General features: G+C 38.0%; 1 protein-coding gene across 1 annotated transcript; it reads left to right on the forward strand.

Moving 5' to 3' along the window:
- Window positions 1-5,841: 5,841 nt before the first annotated feature.
- LOC128682183 (ras-related protein Rab-24-like) lies at window positions 5,842-16,904 on the forward strand. The gene is made up of 5 exons (XM_053766765.2): window positions 5,842-6,149; window positions 7,870-7,958; window positions 9,025-9,151; window positions 10,426-10,573; window positions 11,318-16,904. The coding sequence occupies exons 1-5, from the start codon at window positions 6,036-6,038 to the stop codon at window positions 11,443-11,445; spliced, it is 606 nt and encodes a 201-aa protein (XP_053622740.1). The 5' UTR covers window positions 5,842-6,035; the 3' UTR covers window positions 11,446-16,904.
- Window positions 16,905-20,028: the final 3,124 nt, after the last annotated feature.

Raw genomic sequence — 20,028 nt, forward strand, 5'->3', positions numbered from 1 at the left:
TTTTATTTGAATAACATTCTTGATATAAGGAATTGTTCACACAGTGCGAACGCCCTTGATTCGTTTATTAGTAAATTTTCCGCTTCAATGTCTGCATTTAAAGGATTGGATATACCAGATTTATTTGATTTTATTATGCTTCAATGTGCCTTGAGAAAAATGGATTCTCAAACTGTTCAGGCCTTTGAATTATCAGTTCGTGATATTAACTTACCTACTACGCAACAGTTGATCGCCTTTGTTCAAGATCAAGCCAAAATATTGGAACGTTCCAATCCGCGCAGTTCGCCTTATGTGAGCAAACAGTCCTTAGTCAAACCCCGCGATAATTTGAGCAAGTCGTTCGTAGGTACGAATAATGACTCGTCATCTTATTCACGCACGGACAATAATAATATATCCTGTTGTTTGTGTTCTAAAAATGATCATAAACATTTATATGAATGTCCGCAATTTCGGAATATGCGAGACGCTAAAACGCGATATAATTTTATAAAATCGAAACATGGTTGTGTCAATTGTCTAAGTACACGACATACGCTTCCGGATTGCAAAAGTACATCCGTTTGTTTTTGTTTGAAAAAACATCACAAATTACTTCACTTTAGTAATGATCATGCTATCAAATCGCACACAGCTGTGTCGTCGGCTCCTCCGCCACCTGTAATGCACACTAGTAAACAGGTAGTGTGTGAGCCCGCTTCGGGAGTCATTGACTCGCCAACGCAATCGCAATCTTATACTTCTTGTTATAAGGGTGATATTCTTTTGTCAACCGCTCAGGTTTATGCCTATTGTAAAAATAGTACTAATAGGAGATCAGTAGTTCGATGTTTGATTGATAACGGATCTCAAAATAATTTAATAACAACTCAGTGTTGCCGCTCATTGAATTTACCAATTACGCCCTTAAGTAACTCATTTGTTAAGGGAGTTGGTTCGCTGTGTAATCCTATACTTGGTTATGTATATGTCGATATTGAATCTCGTGTCTATCCTGATAAAAAATACACCATTCATGCGTTTGTTGTGAAATGTATAACAGATCGATTGCCGACGCGATTTATCGACTGTCAAGATATTGACATTGGTAAAATCGAACTCGCTGACCTAAGTTGGAACATTCCGTCAGATGTTGACGTAGTTTTGGGAGCTCAGCTCTTCCCATATATCTATTTAGGCAATAGGGTCGATTGTGGTCCTCGCGTTCCGCCTGCGTTGCTTACGACGTTTGGCTATGTATTTATGGGAGACTACCCTCGTGGGGTATGTTCACCAACCGCCGCCGTTGAACATAGGGAAGTTGCACCCACCGCCGCAACTGAAGCTTTTTCCGCTTTAGCATTAAATGACGCAGTTCAAAAATTTTGGGAACTCGAAGAAGTACCTACTACGCGCCTATTTTCGCCTCAAGAAATTGAGTGTGAAAATATTTTTACATCGACTGTGAGCCGCGATGATTCAGGTCGTTTTTCAGTTGCGCTACCGTTCTGTAGGGATCCTTCGGAGCTAGGTAGTTCGTACGCCGCCGCTTATCGTCGTTTTATTTCGCTCGAGCGTAAGTTACGCTCGAACCCTCTCGTTCGTGAGAATTATAATAAGGTAATCAAGGATTATATTGACAATGGTTATCTCAACCCGGTCGATGATGCTGATTTGTCTTCTGTTGGTTACTATATACCGCATCACGCAGTGGTACGACCTGATAAGCCGTTACCACGAATAGTGTTAGATGCCAGTTGTAAAACAGACACTGGTCTTTCGCTCAACGATATTTTACACTGCGGCCCGAATTTACAAGCTGATTTGTTTTTATTGTTATTGAATTTTAGAATGTTTCCTATCGCTATGAATGCTGATATAAAACAGCATTATTTACAAATAGGCTTACCTGCGCACCAACGTAAATACGTTTGTATTTTATTTAGATTTCACGAATCCGAAGAAATTCGCACTTTTGCCTTCAATAGACAACCATTTGGTCTTAGGTCCAGTCCTTATATAGCTTTGCGCACCGTGCGCCAGTTGGCTTCTGATATGAAATCAGACTACCCTGACGCCGCCAACGTGGTAGAAACGTGTTTGTACATGGATGACTTGGTTCATTCAGCTCCAAATGAGGATTTTGCTATAAAATTGGCACATGATTTAATCAAGCTTTTCAAGGCTGGCGATTTTGACCTTATAAAATGGTCCAGTAACTCTTTCGCGCTTCTGAATTCGCTTCCAGATTCACATCGCAAGTCGATTGAATTCGACTCTGGTAATAATATGTCGAAGGTTTTAGGCCTTTCTTGGGATCCATGTGAAGATATTTTTTTCTACACTACCGCCGCTATTCACGAAAAATGTACTAAGAGAAATATTCTCTCTGTTGTTGCAAGATTATTTGATGTACTTGGATTGGTCGCTCCTGTTATACTTGGTGCCAAGTTGCTTATTAAGGAATTGTGGCTTACTAAGTGTGATTGGGATGATCTCGCTCCGCTGCATATATGCGCTCGCTTTCAAGCTTTAATGCAAGAAATTCATTTACTCAACAGCTTGAGGATTCCACGTCATGTAGGAGTGGAGTTAGGTTGTGAGCTCAGACTTGTCGCGTTCTGTGACGCCAGCCTTAATGGGTTTGGATCGGTCATCTATGCTCATTGTACTTATCCATCGGGCATTGTTGAATCACGCCTTCTTTGTGCTAAGTCAAAGGTTTCACCAGTAAGAATTACTACGCTGGCACGTCTTGAATTGTGCGCCATTTTGCTCATGTCAAAATTGATAAAAACTGTTAGAGATGCCTACGCCTCTCGTATTGCTATTGTTGACATATTTGCATTCTCTGACTCTACGATCGCATTATCGTGGGTTCATTCTTCACCACATCGTTGGTCTGTTTTTGTGAGTAACAGAATCGCTCAGTGTCAGGAGAATTTGGACGCAAAACATTTTTACCACGTCTCTGGTTCTATTAACCCAAGTGACTGTCTCTCTCGCGGTATGCTTCCCTCTCAATTGTTGTCGCACGAATTGTGGTGGAATGGTCCTAGTTGGATTCGCAGTCACCCTGAGGAATGGCCGATTCGACCATTTTCTCCTTCCAACTGTTTTGATTTGCCTGAACATAAGGCTAAGGTGATGACTGTTACAACTCATATTGAACAACCATTGCTGTGTATACTCGCTCAACGCATTTCTTCTTGGCAAAAATTATTACGTGTCATAGCATATGTACTGAAATTCGCTAAACCTAAGCCTAAAATTGATGCTTTGACTGTAGCTGGATTGGCTGTTGCCGAAAAAGCTCTGTTTCTTGCCGTTCAGTCTGTTCATTTTTCTGAAGACATAAAACTTCTCAAGGCAGGTAAGTTACCTTCAAAGAAGTTACAAGGTCTTTCAGTCTTCTTGGATAGTGATGGGATTGTTCGAATAGGAGGAAGGCTTTCAAGGTCCATGCTTCCTTATGAAGCTAAACATCCAATTTTACTTCCAAAACGCGATCATATTGTCGATTTGATAATACAACATTATCATGTGACCAATTGTCACACTGGGCCTGGTCTCCTTATGTCTATCATTCGGCAACGTTACTGGATATTAGATGCCAGAACAGTCATAAGGTCTAGATGTCGTAAATGTAATATTTGTTTTAAATGCAACCCTTCTCATCCATCGCCAATTATGGCAGATCTACCTGTATGTCGAGTATCGGAAGCAAAAGCTTTTACGCATACGGGTGTCGACTATGCAGGACCCGTCCGTATAACGCTTTCTCGACGTAGGGGTCAACACGCACAAAAGGCATATATTGTCCTTTTTATTTGTATGGTCACAAGGGCCGTTTATATTGACCTAGTTAGTAGTCTTACTACTGATCACTTTTTAGACGCATTCAAACGCTTTATTTCGCGACGTGGTCCTGTGTCATGTCTTTATTCAGATAACGCAACCACCTTTATTGGAGCAAAGGCTCAGCTAGATGAATTATATGAATTTCTGTTGAAGTCAAATTTTCAAAACGCTTTGTCAAATGAGCTTTTGTCACGAAGAATCGAGTTTAAGATGATTCCTCCTAGATCTCCGAATTTTGGAGGCATATGGGAGAGTAATATAAAGAGTATGAAGACTCACTTGTATAGAGTGATTGGAATCCAGTTACTCACTTATGAAGAGCTGCAAACAGTTCTTGCTCAGATAGAGTGTATATTAAATTCTCGACCCATGAGTGTAATATCTTCAGATCCGCACCCAGAAGTTTTAACTCCCGCACACTTTTTGATGTCTACTCCTCTTCAATACTTACCTGCTTCTGATCTGTCAGATCAACGCTTCAATTTGTTAGATCGTAAAAAATTACTTGATCATATGGTACAATCATTTTGGAAAAGGTGGCATCTCGAGTATTTGCATACGTTGCAAGTCAGGCAAAAATGGGCTACTCCGGACAAACCTATAGGTTGGCACTGTTGTTCTGCTTGAACAGGAGAATTCCGCCCCTTTGCACTGGCCGTTAGGAATTATAACTCATGTTTATAAGGGTTCTGATAGTGTAGTCCGTGTGGCTACAGTCAAAACTCAAGGTGGTAGTTATAAACGCGCTGTAACGAAGTTATACCCTATTCCTACGCAATAATTAGTTAAGACTATCCATAACCGCTTAGTTATTAAATATTTTAGTATTTTCTTAAGTATAAGTCGCTATTTATCCTGATAATTTCTCTTGCTTGTTTTGAAACATCTCCCGACGTTTCAAGGCGGGGTGCATGGTGACGCAGTCGCCATCTATTCCTTATTTATGTTATTTTTTTAATTTTATGGACCGCTAGCGCTACTGATTTTATCCAGCATGCATTAGGATTCTGCTGGAATTTGACAGATGTCGCTTTTCGCGGCAAAAGGTCTCTGCGTGAGAAAACGCCCGCCATATTTTTTTTTCTCTTCGCTTGAATGTTTCGCGCCGCATCGAGCTCCAATTGCTCTCTTTAATTTTATTATAATTTCGCATTTTTTCGTCATATGTGACCCGCACGGCATCTCCATGTGCCTTTTATGAAGTGGTGTGTGAAATTGTGGATCCTACATGGACTATATAACACTGCAGTGTCTGAACTTTATCCAAGTGCCGGTACATCATTTAACAGCCAGAGATAGCAGCCACCACTGAAGACAGCAGCTCATCAGATTGAGGATCTTGATAAGGAAGGCAGATCTGAAGGTCAGTGCTGGATATTTTTGTTGGTCCTAGTGGTCCGTTCTTTCACCAATTTCCCTCCGCCCAATAACGCCTTTCGTCGTTGTATTAAAACCCGTGAGCAATCACAACCACAGGTAGGACTATTTACACGCCCTACCACTATAATTGTTAAAAAATTTGTTAGTAGTATTTTAACATATTTTCGATTAATTTTTCTTATCGATTCATCTTAACGGTTTGGCACAGATAATAATAATATAAGAACTATGGGTTTGGCCCCGGTAAAACATTGAAAAAAAATGGAGAAAATTGAAGTGAACTTCGATTGTGAGAGATTCACGCCCCAGATCTAGTTCAAAAATAAGCCATTCCTAACCTATAAAATGCTACCTATGTAAATCTACTCTACAACAACAACAATAAATTCGCAATCTGATCGGGTCGTTAATAATGTTATGTGTGATTTTAATTGTTTCTGTAGGGATTTTCAGCCCCACGGTCTCATCGAGATGGTTTATACAGAGAATGCCGAAATGATTATCTCTCTGCGCTCATTCCATCTGCATATCTGCACATTATATATATATAATCGATTTCAAAATGTAATTCTATCGATAAAAAAAAACGTTTTTGAACGGATATTTCCACTGTCATTGTCAAATGATGTCAAATCACGTCAAGAGAACTAACAAAAAAACATGAACAAAGTTTTTGTTCGAAATTAAACAAAACATTTTTGTTAATTTGCCTACGATTTGCGTTGCGTTCATAGCTAATTCCTTAACATGTCTTCTATTTACTCGCTATAAGAATAATTTTGTATTTTTTATAGTATTAAAAATAGAGAAACATGAGTCGATGCGATTTCAAAGTGGTTCTTTTAGGCAGTGAACATGTAGGGAAAACAAGTTTAGTGTTAAGATTCGTGAACTGTAATTTTAATTCTAATACGCCTTATCAAAACGTAAGTATTTACAAGCCGCGCCTCGCAGCTCCACTTCCATTAAAATAAATGGGATGTGATAGCCTTTTATCGCCATGAATGTTGCTATCCAACTAGTGATCAAGGCGGGAAATCTTTGCCATCAGTGGAATATACCTGGCTTCTTTTTGAGTCGATATGGCTATTTATATGAGACTGATATATGGGCATTTCTGTTGCTCTGTCGTTAGCCTTCTACCAGGGACCGGACGTTTTGAAGCGGTTTTTGGAATCGGTTTGCTTTCGAAAGCCGTTCGCTGCTGTAACCTGTTCAATTTGCTTTGGTAAGCGCTATATCAATGACTACAAAACCCTTTTGTTTGAGGTAAGTCATATGAAGGTGTTACCTGTTCAGATAGCAGGCGAATTTATGCTTTAAGCTCAGGTCATATGGTCTTAATTTGAATAAATTGCAATGCACAACAAATACCTACTAAGCGCGTGCCTTAAAGCGGTGCGTTATTATTTACATGATTCAATGTGTCCTTTCGTGTCTTTTAGGCTCTTCACACACGGAGCTATGCAAATTTGCAGCAAATTTGCACAGGAGCGGGGTGTGATGAAAACTACACCCCTCTTCCCCCACAAACATTTAAGGAGAAAGCCAAACAGGATAAGTGCTATAACGAACGGATTACCCCTTCGAAAGAGTTAGCCATATCATATGGGAAATCCTTTGAAAGGGTTAGCCTCACCATATGGGATAGTCATTGCATTGGGTTAGCCATTGAACAGATTACACAAGAATATGCGAAAGCTTTTCAAAGGATTAAGCAAACAAATGGCTTGTCCGGTCCCTGCCTTCTACAGTTTCGCCATGGTACAGGAAATTGGACATTTGACTATTGACTTGCCAGCACCACAGACAAGAAGGCTGTGGCTTGGCTTTAGAACATGGATACTTAATAGAAATTTGTTTTTCCAACCAGGTTTCTGTGTTATACGGGCACAAACCATTCTACCTTCTAGAAATCGCGAAAGTACTAGGAGTGTATCCATGTATTAACTTTAATCAAAAGATAACTTCATTTCAGTATAACTGAGGCTTGTTAGTAGTCGAAGTTAGCGAAGTGAAAGAATGTTACAAATTTTATACAGGGTTATTACTGGTATCAAACGCAAAACCTTGTAAAGACTACTTGGATACGTCAAAACAAGCAACTGTTATTCTACGACTTTGAAATTCTGCACATCTTAACTCTATGTAATAGCCAAGCAACATGAGACAGTATAGTAGCGTTAAGTAGCAGAATCGAACATAGAGTTAACATTTTATAGAAACGACATTAAAACTAAAAAAAGGTTTTTTTTGTATTTATTAAGTTTAGACAAAAGTCGTAGAACAAAAGGTATTAGTCTCTATGTACCTTATGCGCCTTTCGAAGGTTATGCGTTACATACCAGTGACCCTGTATAATTAATTTCAGAGTATATTAGTTGGGAGAGTGTTTTGGGGGAGGGAGGTATCAATTTTATACTAATATTATAAATGTGAAAGTCTATCTGTTCCGCTTTCACTGCTAGACCACTGGACCAATTTTGATAAAATTTGGTATGCATACATATTGATAAAGACCTCCATTCAAACATGAGCTACGTCATCTAACATCCAAGACCCGGGCCAATCAGAAAAAGATCATTTTCCATTATGACATTTTCCATCGTAAGTTTTAACAAAAATGAAAATTTTCTTGAATTGCAGACAATTGGTGCAGCGTTTTGTGCAAAACGTATGCAATCTAACGGGCAGGACTTCAACGTTGGCATTTGGGACACAGCAGGAAGCGAAAGGTATTTCTCTTCACTATCCTTACATATTATAAAACAAAGTCCTCTGCCGCGTCTGTCTGTCTGTCTGTTCGCAATAAACTCAAAAACTACTGCACGGCTTTTCATGCGGTTTTCACCAATAGATAGCGTGTGACTCCTGAGGAAGGTTTAAGTGTATGATTTATTATGTTTTAACCGAGCGAAGTCGGGATGGGCGGCTAGTATAATATAAAACAAAGTCATATCTGCCTGTTTCTAAGGCTTCATCTATTTATTTATTTCGATCGGGCCGCGCGGGAACTGAGTAGTTAAAATAAAGAAGTCCAACCAATATTTCGTGCAGTTTTTACTGTAGTTTAGACAATTTATTAACATATACTAGCTGCGCCCCCAATTTATTAACATATACTGCTGGGAATTTCGGGATAAAAAGTACCTTATGTGTTATTCCAGGTTATTTTCTACCCGTGTACCAAATTTCATAACAAGAAAAAAAGTTACTTACAATTATAAATTTCAAAGTTACTTTCGCAATATTAGTTGGGCTAAACCTTGAAATGCGACTAGACCTAAGGACATATTGAGCCTTAAGCTTGGCGAATGGATATGCAGGTGTTTATGGCTAAATGGTCTTTTGACATAGGGTACTTTTCACCCCGGAAAAATAGTTAACTATTCAAAAAAAAAAGCTAATTCAATTATATTTTTTCCAATTTGTTGTAGAATTTAATCATTTTTAAAAGCTTTTATTTAACTTGCAATGTATGTATGTTTGTTCGGGTGGAATCTTGCTACTCAATTTTGAAGCAGATATCTTCAACCGAATGAGTTGAAATTTTGCATACATGTTTAGTTTGGATGACAATACACGATAAGGTGTGTGACGTCATTCGAAATCCAATATGGCGGACCATCCAAGATGGCGGAATAGTTGTTTTTAATGCATTTCTACAATATGGATATCTAATGAAAGGGCTTGTTGTAACTCGAAAAAAAAATGTGACGTAATTCTAAATCCAATATGGCGGACCATCCAAGATGGCGGAATAGTTGTTTTTAATGCATTTCTACAATATTCTCATTATAGATACGAGGCAATGACGAAAACTTATTATAGAGGGGCACATGCAGCTATCATATGCTATGAGCCATCTTCAGTCCACTCCTGGACTCGGCTGAGACATTGGTTACAAGAGTTACGTGTAGTCGAAGAGGTTAGTTGACGTGTGTTCCCGCCTTATAATATGTCCACTCGAAATCCTTTAAATAAAAATTTTAAAATTCATTATTAAATATACGATGATATACATAACTTATTGACGTCAAAAAAATATTTAAACTAAGTCTACTGCCGACTTCCAAAGCGCAGGTGAAGAAGAAGCGGCGCAACAAATGTAGGTCAAACAACAAATACTTTAACAGCTGAGAAGTAACAAACTTCTTGCTCATAGTCGTATTCCTCATGGCTGAGGGTTGTGGTCATTACGTGGAATTGAACACACACAACAACTTTCTTGGCATTAATGGAGTGGTTTGCCATTGCCTTCTCCGTTTCACACACAAGTTAATAATCAACCAGTGTGCAGGTTTCCTCACGATGTTTTCCTTTACCGGAAGCAATGCAATGGTGGTCGATGGAAACTACTATACATGAGTCAGATTGGTGTACAAACTCGTGTGGCACCAGTAGGATTCGAATCTGGGACCTTTCGATCCACAGACGTCTTAACCATTACACCACCACCGCTTCAAGCAACACTAGCATCCAAACCTTTGAAATTTAACAGTTGATTTAAACCCTTGGCTTCGGGGTGTCACAGCTCCGAATAATAAATAAATATATTAGGACAAATCACACAGGTTGAGCTAGCCCCAAAGTCCGAGACTTGTGTTACGGGATACTAACTCAAAGATACTATATTTTATAATAAACTTCGAGAGAAAAAGTACCCTATGTGTTAATTTGATTTTGCGTGAAATGAGTAAGAAACATACACGTATACATCCTTACAAACTTTCGCATTTATAATATTAATAGGATATATATATGTATAGATAAACATCCAAGCCATTCAGAAAAATATCATTTCCCACCATGACCCGACCGGGGATCGAACCCGGGACTTTCAGAGGCAAGCAGTTTGACACTGCGCCACGGGATCGTCAAAATATAGTAATTTAGCAAATTAGTTATTCTCCACGTACTTAAACCTCGCGACCACAATAAATTTTGTTGAGTTTTTACTGTGAATATTTCAAAAGCGGCTTAACCGATTTTGATGCCCCACGAACAATAAAAATTCTATTGACAGATACTGGATACCTCCCAAATTTCATCATAATCAGACCAACGGTTCGAACGTTATTGCGTTACAAACATACACACATACATAATAAACATATATTTACATAAAAAAATTTTATTTTTGCCCCAAGTTGGTTTGTAGACCGCGCTCGCTTCGCTCAATAAAGTCCTTCCGTCCCACAGGACTGTAAGGTCTACCTATGTGGGACAAAGAAAGACCTTTTAGATTCTGGAGCGGTCTCTCGGGAGATACCTGAGGATACTGTCGCCACATACTCTCAAGGTCTCAACGGACACTTCTTTACATCAAGCAAGACTGGTGAAAATGTCGGTGAGTTTTTCCATAGCAATGTTTGTTTGTTCATAACGCGTGTGTTATCGCTAACACTGATGTCAGATTTTGTCCGACATGACCTGCGACTACCTACCGCCATCTAGCGGCCGGTAGTCGCACACACACTAGTGAACTTAAACTGTCCACCAGTGTGCAGGTTTCCTCGCGATGTTTCCCTTCGCCGGAAGCAAGTGGTGGTCTATGAAAACTACCTACTATACATGAGTCAGATTGGTATTAAAACTTATGTGACACGAGTAGGATTTGAACCTGGGACCTTTGGATCATAGGTGGACGACCTTAACCACTGGGTCACCATCGCTAAAACCAAATCATTTATTCCGAATTTAAACCTTGGCGGACACTTTTTCACGTCAAAATTTTATATTATACTTGATTTTGCCCGGGGCTTCGCTCCCGTGGGAATTTCGAGATAAAATATAGCCTATAGCGATCTTGGATAATGTACCTTTCTAATGGTGAAATAATTTTTGATATCGGTTCGGTATTTTCGGAGATTACCCGCCTCAAACATACAAACTCACAAACGCTTACCACTTCATAATAATAGTATAGATTAAAGGTACGTAGTGTACCGAACCGATTTCAAAAATTCTTTCACCGTTATTAAAATACATTATCCAAGATTGCTATAGGCTATATTTTATCTCAAAATTACAACGCGAGCGAAGCCCCGGGCAACATCTAGTAGTATATATAGTGATTATAGTATGTTTTCAGATGAACTTTTCCAAAAAATCGTCGACGATTGTGCAGCCGATCTGAAAATGATGAGGACAGTGGAACAGCATAGGGAAAATCTGCTCCGACTCGAGAAAGTCAAGGAGAAAACATACTGCACTTGTTAATATACATGGTCACTGGTATCAAACGCAAAACCTCCTAAAGACTACTTGGGTACATCGAAACAAGCAACTTTTACTCTACGACTTTTCCGTGATTCGTAATTTTTTATTTTCATATAAAAAAAAAATATCAATCTAATTTGCGATTCTACACATGTTAACTGTATGTAATAGCCGAGCGAATACACGAGACAGTGCAGTAGCGTTATGTAGCGGAATCGAACATAGAGTTAACGTTTTATAGAAACGACATTAAAACTAAAAAAAGGAAAAGTTTTATATTTATTACGTTTAGACAAAAAATCCTTGAACAAAATATGTTATTAGTCTCTATGTAGATTGTAGGTACATTTTACAGGCCTTTGGAAGGTTATGCGTCAGATACCAGTAACCCTGTATAGGGTAAAGAGTAAGTGATTTTAATCTCTGAAATCTCCGAATAAAAATAATTCTTTTTTTTTTATTCTGGTAGCCCATTGGGTACAACCGGCTGTGATCGAAAGGTCCCAGGTTCGAATCCTACTCGCGCCATATGAGCTTGTATATCAATCTGATTCGTGTAATAGTTTTCGTAGACACTTGCTTCCGGTGAAGGGAAACATCGCGAGGAAACCTGCGCACTGGTGGACAGTTTAGTTCACTAGTGTGTGTGCGACTACCTGCCAGTAGATGGTGGTAGGTAGTCGTAAAAGTCGTGTCAGATGCCTTTAGGCGATTTGAATAAAATCCGGAACCAGTGTTAGCAGCGACAATTAAAATAACATGTATTGGAGTTGCGTTCGTTCGCTTTCGTACAATCTATTATTATAAAGAGGTAAGCGTTTGTGAATTTGTATGTTTGAGGCGGGTAATCTCCGAAACTAGCGAATCGACTTCAAAAATTTCTGTCACCATTAAATAGGTACATCATCTAAAATTGCAATAGGCTATAATTTAATCTCAAAATTGCCACGGGAGCGAAGCCGCGGGCAACATCTAGTATTTAAAATGTATACATGTGCCGTGTTCAATTCTTCCGTAATTTTTCGGAACCCCTAAATTGGAACTGTCACTAGGAAATACCGCAGCAAAGGTTAAGGCACTTTTAATGGGTCACGTAAAGGATGCAAAACCGGGTGACCTTTTTTTATTAAAGGTATGTGGCATAATTTTCGATAACAAACCAATGAATACACTCGAATACACTCGAATGTAATGTAATGTAACCTCCTTGATCCTTCTTCATAGTCGTATTCCTCATGGCTGAGGGTCGTGGTCGTTACATGGAATGAAACACACGTAACAACTTTCTTGGCATTATTAATGGAGTGGTTTGCCATTGCCTTCTCCATTTCACACACAAGTTAATAATCAACCAGTGTGCAGGTTTCCTCACGATGTTTTTCCTTCACCGGAAGCATGTGGTGGTCGATGAAAACTACTATACTTGAGTCAGATTGGTATACAAACTCATGTGGCACGAGTAGGATTCGAACCTGGGACCTTTCGATCCACAGGCGGGCGTCTTAACCATTGCACCACCACCGCTTCTCCTTGATAGCCGGTTAAAAATATCCTAAGTATGTGTCGTGAATTCGTCCTCTTATTTTTTAATATCTATATGTTTAAGACCTACATTTGTTTGGTCGTCTTTGGAGAAAAGGCTGCGGTGAAGTTTGTTGCGCCGCTTCTTCTTCACCTGCGCTTTGGAAGCCGGCAGTAGACTTAGTTTTAAGTAATTTTTTGACGTCAATATATAGTATATCATCCTAAATTGAATAAAGAATTTTGAATTGACAGATTTGCTTCTGAGCCGAGTGGTTCCGCGTTCGATCCCCGGTCGGGTCATGATGGAAAATGATCTTTTTCCGATTGGCCCGGGACTTGGATGTTTATCTATATACGTATTTGTTATAAAATATAGTATCGTTGAGTTAGTATCCCATAACACAAGTCTCGCACTTACTTTGGAGCTAGCTCAATCTGTGTGATTTGTCCTAATATATTTAGTGTGTATGCTTGTTACTTTTTCACTCAAAATCTATTGGACACATTGTTATGACTTCAAAGATCACGCGATCACAAACTGTGAACACAGAAAAAGTATTTTTTGAAAAAAAAAAAAAACTATTAAAAAAAACAATTGACCGACCCGTTGCCTGGCTTGGTTTTCGTCGACCACATCGGAAATTAGGTCTCAATCGAAAAGTGCAATAAGTCTAGTACTGAAATTACCTATATTCAATGTAGGGTTGCCAGTCCCACAAGCTTAAGCTCGGCTCCTTTGTCATCCCGACGTCTTAACTTCTGAACTACTGAAACTAAAATTGTCACCATTCGTTCATTCATTCGTTTGTCCATTCATTCATTATACATTATTCGACTCATTATACTCATTCATACATTATTCGACGACCTCGGTGGCGCAGTGGTAAGGTTCTTGCCACTGAACCGAGAGGTCCCGGGTTCGATCCCCGGTCGGGTCATGATGGAAAATGATCTTTTTCTGATTGGCCCGGGTCTTGGATGTTTATCTATATATGTATTCGTTATAAAATATAGTACCGTTGAGTTAGTATCCCATAACACAAGTCTCGAACTTACTTTGGGGCTAGCTCAATCTGTGTGATTTGTCCTAATATATTTATTTATTTATTCATTCGTTCATTCTATCTATCATTCATTCATTCGTTCGTTCGTTCTTCCATTCAATCGTCTATTCGTTCATTAATTAAAAAATAAATCTATCTTGTGTAGTCTTATGTGGCAACACGACCGCGACGGTGCATTCCCTTGTCTTTAAATATTAAACTTAATTATTCTTATGTTTCTTTTACAGTCTTAACAATTGTGTTAAGACAGTAAAAGAAACATAAGAATAAATATATCAACACGTGTATTGACACGTGTTGATATAAAGCTGTCTTTGTTTTAATTGTCAAGGATAGCAATATATGAGCTCTCTAATGCTTACTGGCATCAGTCAAGCCAATTATTTGAACTAATTATATTCACGTAGGATCCAGTTTTACTTACGTTGTTATATTACTGATAAAATTTTTTTCATCAATTTATATTTAAAAAATGGTAAGCCCTTCTGGCGTGATAGGGACCAACACTGTTAGAATGAATTTCTTTCGGCATTTCTTCTCGGCAGTGGTCGTTCCGAAATGCTAGTAGTTTGCAGCTTTGGCAAATATCATTAAACTAGCTTTTGCCCGCGGCTTCGCACGCGTTTATTTCAGTTCTTAAAAGTAGTAAACTTCATCTTCATGTAGCTTAGTAGTCTTCGAGATTTCGTGTTACGTGAGAGAGTGAGTGTTTTTCGCTTTTATATATAAAGATTCAGAATATGACGTGAAAAAGTGCATGTGAAGGTCTAATTTCTGAATGAATGATTTAGATTTTTTGACGTTATTGATCGAGCGAAGTGAGCGAGGTCTAAAATTGACGAATTTGACGACCTCGGTGGCGCAGTGGTAAAGTTCTTGCCACTGAACCGAGAGGTCCCGGGTTCGATCCCCGGTCGGGTCATGATGGAAAATGATCTTTTTCAGATTGGCCCGGGTCTTGGATGTTTATCTATATATGTATATGTTATAAAATATAGTATCGTTGAGTTAGTATCCCATAACACAAGTCTCGAACTTACTTCGGGGCTAGCTCAATCTGTGTGATTTGTCCTAATATATTTATATTTTATTTATATTTATTCGACTTTGGGCAAAAATACATTTTTTGTACGTATGTAACGCGATAACTTTGGAACCGTTTGTATGATTTTGGTGAAATTTGAAAGGTATGTAGGATCTGCCAATATATTTTTTTAAGCACGTGGGGCAATCGGTTAAGCAGTTTTTGAAATATTCACAATTTTGTAAGTTCGCGGCGAACAATTAGTGTAATTAAAATAAAACATCCCGTTTGCCCGCCAAACCACGAAACATACAAATACGTAGCACGTAACTAACGTTCACACGCTGTTTCTTTTTCCCATATCGTGTGTGTACGCAATTACGTGTTGCGTGTCACGGTATGATACTCGTAGTAGCCAACATAATTTCATTTCAGTTCGAAAACCAATCTGATCATCAGAAGTGTCTCTGATCTTGATATGGCAACCCTAATGCAACATGTTATAATATTTTAGATTCCGTATAACATTTTATATTTATCGATTTCGATCGGTCTGCGGTTAGACGCATCTAATGATCTTTTTTTGTCTCACTATGTCTGGCTTAGAATATCATCAAGCTATTCCTTTGTGTCGTACAAGGCGAGTAACGGAAAAATATTAAAAGATGGGTTATTTTTGTTACCCCACGCAGTTTCGCTGGTGGAAATTTTTCGAGAATTACATTTAATGAATAGTTTAGTTTTCAACCCGCGACAATAGGGGTGTTATAATTTTGACCCCTAAGTGTGTCTGTGTACGTGGCACCGTAGCTCATCAACGGATGAAGCGATTTGGATGCGTTTTTTTTTATTTGGTAGCTAATTTTAATGCGGTAGTTCTTAGATATGTTTGATCGAAATCGGTTCGGCCGTTCAAAAGTTGTAGCGAAATGTATATTGAAAGTCGGGGCTCTTTTAAATTTCTCTAACAAATAAACTAGTTTACTATGTGTTACGCCACACTGGAGCTTTTTTGTACATTTTATTCAAAACTAGATGTTGCCCGCGGCGTCGCTCCCGTGGGAATTTTGATGTAAAATATAGCCTATAGCAATCTTGGATAATGTAATGTATATGGTGAAAGAATTTTTGAAATCGGTTCGGTAGTTTCGCAGTGTATCCGCCTCAAACATACAAACTCACAAACGCTTACCTCTTTATAATAATAGTATAGATAAATATCTATTAATATCTAGTTGAAGCCACATATCTGAATACTATAGTTTCTTTATATTGCGATGTTTAAGTATTTAATTTATGAATTCAGTTGGAAGTGTATTTATTTGGGTCACATATTAGATTTAAGATAAATAAATAAATATATAAGGACAAATCACACAGATTGAGCTAGCCCCAAAGTAAGTTCGAGACTTGTGTCATGGGATACTAACTCAACGATACTATATTTTGTAACAAGTACATATATATAGATAAACATCCAAGACCCGGGTCAATCAGAAAAAGATCATTTTCCATCATGACCCGACCGGGGATCGAACCCGAGACCTCTCGGTTCAGTGGCAAGAACTTTACCAACGCGCCACCGAGGTCGTCAAATTAGATTAAGATATTTATTCTCATTAAGAATTACAAATTCACTTCACATGAGAACAACACAAATAAGTCTAAATAACAACATCACTGCCCGATATTCGCGTACATATTTGTATCTTAGATAAGTGTTCGGTGCTGTTTGTGTTGGTGCAAACAAATATAAGTCTTATACATATATTAAAAATCAGGAGGACGAATTTACATCATTATTAAAAATGACAAAATTTGAATGAATAAATAAAATGAAAGTTGTATTTCCAATAAAATTATTGAATTTCCAATAAAATTATAGATAAGTGTTCGGTGCTGTTACCCTCACTTAAAAAACACAAGATTGATTGAGCGGTCACTACTTCGAGCGTCTGTAAGTCTGTAAGTCTGTAAGTCTGTAAGTCTGTAAGTCTGTAAGTCTGTAAGTCTGTAAGTCTGTAAGTCTGTAAGTCTGTAAGTCTGTAAGTCTGTAAGTCTGTAAGTCTGTAAGTCTGTAAGTCTGTGAGTCTGTGAGTCTGTGAGTCTGTGAGTCTGTGAGTCTGTGAGTCTGTGAGTCTGTGAGTCTGTAAGTCTGTAAGTCTGTAAGTCTGTAAGTCTGTAAGTCTGTAAGTCTGTAAGTCTGTGAGTCTGTGAGTCTGTGAGTCTGTGAGTCTGTGAGTCTGTGAGTCTGTGAGTCTGTAAGTCTGTAAGTCTGTAAGTCTGTAAGTCTGTAAGTCTGTAAGTCTGTAAGTCTGTGAGTCTGTGAGTCTGTGAGTCTGTGAGTCTGTGAGTCTGTGAGTCTGTGAGTCTGTGAGTCTGTAAGTCTGTAAGTCTGTAAGTCTGTAAGTCTGTAAGTCTGTAAGTCTGTAAGTCTGTGAGTCTGTGAGTCTGTGAGTCTGTGAGTCTGTGAGTCTGTGAGTCTGTGAGTCTGTGAGTCTGTGAGTCTGTGAGTCTGTGAGTCTGTGAGTCTGTGAGTCTGTGAGTCTGTGAGTCTGTGAGTCTGTAAGTCTGTAAGTCTGTAAGTCTGTAAGTCTGTAAGTCTGTAAGTCTGTAAGTCTGTGAGTCTGTGAGTCTGTGAGTCTGTGAGTCTGTGAGTCTGTGAGTCTGTGAGTCTGTGAGTCTGTGAGTCTGTGAGTCTGTAAGTCTGTAAGTCTGTAAGTCTGTAAGTCTGTAAGTCTGTAAGTCTGTAAGTCTGTAAGTCTGTAAGCCAAGTCAAATGATGTAAAGCCATGCGCGATGCAACTGGAAGGGACATCGAATCTCAGAAATAGTATTAATATGTTAGTGTAAAAGCACGAACTACGGTAAATCCTTAGATATTCCAGTAAAACCTAAGATTTACCAACTCTTAATGGTAAAAGAACGAATAATTTTGCGATTCTAACTTTTACCAACATTCACTTGGTAAATGTTAAGATTTACATCAAAGGCACGGTAAATGTTGAGAAAATAATTTTACTTTTGTTATTTTTTACTATTTAAGAAATATTTAAAGGAAGGTATAACCCTACCCTAATAATAAGAATTACTCATTGTTTTATTCCCAAAACCAACATTTACCAGCCGTCAGTAGCAAAACCTAGCATATACTAAATTCCAATGGCAAAAGCCCGAAAATATCGTCAATTATTTATAAATCATTACATTTGCCAACCCATGCCGGTGAATCCTAAGATTTTCTGAAAAAACCTAAGATTTACCTGTATACGGGCTTTTACAGTAACAAATATATATATATACAAATGTTAGTATATTATACATCAATAATTATATGATTATACAATATAAAGCGCCGATAGACCTCATATAATTAATAAGGTCAAGTGCACATGTCATGGTGTCACAAGTCAATGAAGCGGTGGTGATGTAATAGTTGAGACGCCCGCCTGTGGATCGAAAGGTCCCAGGTTCGAATCCTACTCGTGCCACATGAGTTTGTACACCAATCTGACTCATGTATAATAGTTTTCATAGACCACCACTTGCTTCCGGTGAAGGGAAACATTGTGAGGAAACCTGCACACTGGTTGATTATTAACTTGTGTGTGAAATGGAGAAGGCAATGGCAAACCACCTCATTAATGCCAAGATAGTTGTTGTGTGTGTTTCATTCCACGTAATAACCACGACCCTCAGCCATGAGGAATACGACTACGAAGAACAATGTCGTTTGTCTTGCTTTATAAGACTGTTGTTAATATGAAATTACGCTGTTTACGTCTTGTTCTAACGCTGTCTTCTATCGTAATAATACCGAAGTAATATATACTAATATTATAAATGCTAATGTCTCTATCCGCTAGGCCTATTTTGATGAAATTTGGGATAATGTTTAATGAGCCGACGTTAAACAAAAGCTACCGCGTACGAAGCTGTTCCTTTAGCTTAAACTAATCTACTACAAAAGGCTTTAGTAAAGAACTTTTTGGTGTTATTACTAATAATGAATTAATTTTTTTAAATGTAAATTTAATAATAATAAAAATTAATGTAAAATAAATTGATAAAAAATTACATTTTTATTCTTTATTAAATTGATAAAAATATTTAATTATTGTTTTATCAATTTATTATATAATAAATTTAAATAGTAAACAATCTGTATAATTTAAAAAAATAATCAATTTATTTTATTATCAATAAGAAATTAATAAAAATGGGAGATGACGCTAGGCGCTGAAAAACGCCTTAAATTTCCCAATAACAACCATTACACATTGATTATAGAGGCGATTTTTCAATGACAAGTTGCTTGATGTCCTGTTTATTGCCAGATAATGAACAAAGAATATTATACACTTAGTTAATAAGTTATATACAAAACAGCAGGTATTAAACGCGCACGTACCGTTTTCGTCCGGTAGAAGAAAATTCTACCGGAACGACGTGGCCGAGTCAGGCGCTCAGTGATCACGAACCTTTGTAACAAGGTCCGTAACGTCTGGGAAATAGAAAAGGTATGTGCGCGTCTAATACCTGTTGTTTAGTATACATGGTTACTGGTATCAAACGCAAAACCTCCTAAAGACTACTTGGGTATGTACATCAAAACAAGCCACTTTTATTCTACGACTTCGGGATTCGTATGTTTTTATGTTCATATAAAAAATAAATAAATCTAATTTGCGATTCTACACATGTTAACTGTATGTAATAGCCGAGCGACACGAGACAGTACACTAGCGTTATGTAGCGGAATCGAACATAGAGTTTACGTTTTATAGAAACGACATTAAAACTAAAAAAAAAAGGATTTTTTTGTATTTGTTACGTTTAGACAAAAGTCGTAGAACAAAAGATGTTAGTCTCTATGTGCCTTATGAGCCTTTGGTAGGTTATGCGTTAGATACCAGTGACCCTGTATAATGCAACGCGAAAGTTTAAAAATACTTTTAGTTATAAGTTATA

The sequence above is a fragment of the Plodia interpunctella genome, chromosome 29 (assembly GCF_027563975.2).
Source record: "Plodia interpunctella isolate USDA-ARS_2022_Savannah chromosome 29, ilPloInte3.2, whole genome shotgun sequence".
NCBI lineage: Eukaryota > Metazoa > Arthropoda > Insecta > Lepidoptera > Pyralidae > Plodia > Plodia interpunctella.